Source organism: Strongylocentrotus purpuratus, unplaced genomic scaffold, assembly GCF_000002235.5.
Source record: "Strongylocentrotus purpuratus isolate Spur 01 unplaced genomic scaffold, Spur_5.0 spur5_contig_482, whole genome shotgun sequence".
In the NCBI taxonomy this organism is placed as follows: domain Eukaryota; kingdom Metazoa; phylum Echinodermata; class Echinoidea; order Camarodonta; family Strongylocentrotidae; genus Strongylocentrotus; species Strongylocentrotus purpuratus.
In genome coordinates, this window is record NW_022145153.1 from 1 (window position 1) to 4,383 (window position 4,383).

Genomic DNA, 4,383 nt, shown 5'->3' on the forward strand with positions numbered 1-4,383 from the left:
TTGTTCAACTTTTCAAAATTGATTTCCATTGTGTTGGGTTCTGTCAAAAGGTCTTTTCTCTCAGAAGAAGCCATGGCAACTTATGACTCTTTCTGTTGGGTTGGGTCACAAAATATAGACATGTTCACAGGATTTTCTGAAGGATCACGCGTTGACACTGCAAGTCCAATTTTGTCAATGACTACTGTTTCAAATGGGCTGCGACAAAGTCATTCCTTTGTCATGGTTCATGCCCAGTATGACTTGTGACTGGAGTTGACTTTTGACACACTTGCGGTCAACTCTTTTCAACAATTGTTTGATATTTAGCTGTGTGAAACACATTTTCTTGGTCAAACTTTTTCAGAGATATGTCCAACAAACTCCATTTGCTTGTAATAACTTAATCCTGCAGTGTTGTATTTGAATGTGCGACGAGCCAATCACAAGGAGCGGGCATGAACAATAACAATGGAATGCTTTGTTATGGTTCCTTGAATAACTTTTGACTTGACTTAAGACTGAAGGAGTTGTGATGGACTTATAATGGCTTGTGATGGACTGGACTTCTACACTCCTCCATCTTTTATTCTCATCATACCAGTTTGTATTCTCGGGGCAAATGCTGTATTCAGACTCCTCCCAGGCATCTGCGTATTTGTTCCATGTAAGACTCCGGCTCTTGACAGTGAGACGCTTGCCTCTGCGGTCGTGCCACGTCTCTTCTTCCAGATACACTGCATCCTCATTCAGTAGCTGGATCTGAAATTTCAAAAATTATAACCCTTCATTTAAATTTTTTACAGAGAATAGGGTTTCTTTTAGTGAAATAAACAAAATCAAGGAAAACAAAAAGCAAAGCTAAAGATAATTACAACAGTTTGACACTGCATAAATTGCATAAGAACCAGTGGTTTTGAGTCTCACTTTTGAGGGTTAATATAAAAGAAAATGGAAAAACAATTTTCCAGTGTCAAAATTTGTAATTTTATGATTTTTTGGGGCATGTGGCCGGGAGGTTTTTTTGGTTCGAATGAGGTCCCTTGAACGATGAGGAACAAATAAAAAATTTTGGAGTGATTGGAAAAGCCCAGAATGACTTTTGAACTGCCCCATTCAACAGGATCAGCGGTGAAAGGCGAGGGAAGCACACTCATAATATGAGTGCCAACCTGATTCCCCATAATTTTGAAAACCATTGCATATTAACCCTCGCATTTTTGCTGGACCACTGCATAGAGAATGGATTTTACCTTTCTGAAAATGGACGGTAGTATGTTTTTACACGTGGCTACTCGTCGTTTGTATTCCACACCACTTTCTCTATCTGTGGGAAAACAATACATATTCACTGACAATGTTACAATCTTTGTATCAGTTTTGGAATTTTTTCTTCTCAAGAATTAAAGTAAATGTACTCTTGCACCAGTAGCCAAACAAATGTGTTAAGGGGAAAAATTGTACAAAAAATCCGAACTAAGATTGGTCAAATCTATTTGAAAACAATATTTTCAAAAAAAGTTTAAAAAACTGGGGAGGTCAGGGACAGGGTTTTGAGGAAAGGAGTGAGTTTTTTTTGTTAGGGTGAAGGTTTCTTTTCAAAGGAAGGCACAAATGTCACATTCATTAAATTGGATGATCAGTTCATTGAATTGTTGCAGTTTTACCACCACTGACCACTTCAATTAATTAATTTTATAATTAGCGACGTGGCCTACAAATTAATATTATCCCTGTCCCTATTATATTATCCAATATCTTACCTATTCGTTCTTCCACTGTTTTCATTCCAATGACATTTTGTTCTTTGTTGGTAGGATACTGCAAAAAGCAAACAAACAAATTTGACTTCAGTCAATGCATAGGCAAAGATATCCCTTTACATAAACTCTGGTAATAGAAAATTCTGGTATTTTAGTGAGATCACACGAACTAACATGGGAGAAAACTTGACATGCTTATATTTTCTTACCTTTGTAAAATGTGTCCTAACAACCAGATCGAATGGAAACTTGTAAACATGATTAATAATTACTTCAAACATAGTCCCGAAATATGCAGCACACAACAATGGCCTGGGAAGCAGATGAACGTCTTTTGTCTAATTCTGCTCACTTTAAGGTCGCCACAAAAAATTCTAGTGAAATACAACGCACAATGGATTGCGATCCATTCTGTACGTAGGATGCACCTGAGCACCTTCACTGAAGACCAAGTATTATTGAACTGCTGTGCGAAACGTGTGTAGATGCAGGCAAATTTTAAGTACGTAACAACAAAACACGAGTTACATAATCAGCTCAGATAATCCGACCCCGCAAAACATGATGCAAGGATCTCTTTGCTTCCCATACATGGATATTGTCTTTCCGGTTCCAAGACACATCCGAGCTATTAAGTAAGGAGAAAATAAACAAAAAGGTTGCTTAATTTAAAGTGAAACACCAGTCCTGAGCACTGAACAAAAATGAGTAAAAAACGTGCGCCGTCGAGCCCACTCTACGAGAACTATTGAGGGCGCTGTTCATGTGTTGCAAATTTCGCGCAATGCAAAACATGGCAGACGACGCGACGGACGTGTCTACCCCCGACTCCGACGTGAAACTTCTGAAAATTGAAGCGAAGTCTGCAGTGAACGAGGTGAAATTTGCCGTGAAACATGTGGAGATATCAGAGAAGCTTTCCAACACAGACGAACAGGCGTACCTGAATGTGAAGACTAAAGAAGGGGACGAGTTTTGTGTGGAGTGACGGTGCAAGGTTTCCGGGTAAGTTCACGCACGCTCGAGTTCCACGTGTTGTCAACGTTCATTGGCGCTTTGGCGGGATGGCGATCGTGTAATCTGGTTGCGGGCCCGGTTCCCTACAATAAGGGGACCTAAATTAAATTACTTGACTTACCAAACTAGTTGGCGACATTAAGAACATGCAGGTATGTCATAGATAGAGGGCAGGGTTGGAATTTTTGAGGGAAACTTGGGGTAAAATAAAGATTACAACAACAAAACGCAACATGGAAATAAGGATGGCAAGGATGGTGATCACAGTGATGTAGGCCTACTGATACCGTGCAAGGCGTGCTAAATCACATGGCACCAACCGTAATCCTCGTACAAAAATAATTATTTCTACCCCAGAAACTGTCCCAAATTACAAAAAAAGGTGTCATTATTAGAATTGAGAGAAATCTGTTTTAGGTTTATTCACGGAGCTACATGTATAGCTCCATGGTTTAATATAAAAACACGATTGATTGACTCTAATTTGATCGAAACTTAAGAGGGGCCCTATGCTACATGATCGCCATTGAAGTATGGCTAACACTTTCTGAATGGAAGTTTTTTTCAGGCTGAATTATTTTGAGGCTGCCAAACAACCTCACAATTTGTGCAGTATACGTTAACAACTGAAGTCCCGCAAATAGAGTGAAGCTGGTGTTGCGGTAAATTGTCTCATTTTTAAGAATAGGTAATCTTATTTAGAGAAATGAAAAAAATATTTGTGAATTTTAAAAGTAAACAAAACTGTGCAGAATATACAGAGTGTAGTTGTGTGTGGAAATACAAATAGTGAATGTTGCAGTGAAAACAGAAAATACTGCCATCTGTTTTTGGCATTGTAGTCCCTTTAATTATAGAGAAGGGCCAACACAGGAAATGAAGCTCTGCAATATATCAGTAACTAGACAGTGATTAATGCAGCATGGGAGTAGGAAGTATGTACATGTGTAGCAACGGATGCAGTTGTTTTCTCAGAAATGTGCACATGCTTGCAACATTTCCTTTACAATGTAATGATGCGGCAATAATAGGGGATTAACTACATGTGGTCACTGCAACCAAAAACATCTGTTCTCTGTAATTTGACTGGAATATACCCGGTACAGTAACACATCAAGATAAGTAGGCCTAAACCATAAAGTCATATTTTTTTTTTTTACAGGAAGTGGGAGGCCCTTTTTTTCCCCTCCAAAATGGCGCCCGACCGGGCTATTTTACAAGATGGCCGCCATTTCTTTTTAAATGGCCGTCATTGGACTCAGGAAATGACATACCTGCTTTATATGGCTAGATGCAACAGACAAACAGGCCAAAATGATGTCACTGTTAAAAATTTATCATTTTTTTTGGTTATTAAAATAAAAAAAATTTAAAAAAGGAGGTGGCCTCCAAAACACAAGCGGGCGGGGACGATAAACATGTTTTTTTATATGGCCTGATATTCCTTTTTTTCATAACTACTGTTTGATAAGTCACAGACAGTCAATAATTTGTTCCACTTCCCCTGCCATGCACTTGTATACGGACCAGTTAAAACAGTCAGATCACATTTGTGTTAACACTGTGACTAAATTCCATCAGCAGACAAAAGAGGTAACTGGTAGGTACAGCTGAGCAGGCACAT

General features: G+C 38.8%; 1 protein-coding gene across 1 annotated transcript; it reads right to left on the reverse strand.

The window, feature by feature from the left end:
* Positions 1-580: 580 nt before the first annotated feature.
* LOC115924984 (PRELI domain-containing protein 2-like) lies at positions 581-2,898 on the reverse strand (the record flags this gene model as incomplete). Its single annotated transcript, XM_030988097.1, has 4 exons — positions 2,881-2,898; positions 1,743-1,800; positions 1,233-1,306; positions 581-741 (listed from the first exon to the last, which is right to left on the reverse strand). Coding segments are annotated over exons 1-4 (311 nt in total), but the record flags the coding sequence as incomplete, so codon positions are not given.
* Between the last annotated feature and the right edge of the window lie 1,485 nt (positions 2,899-4,383).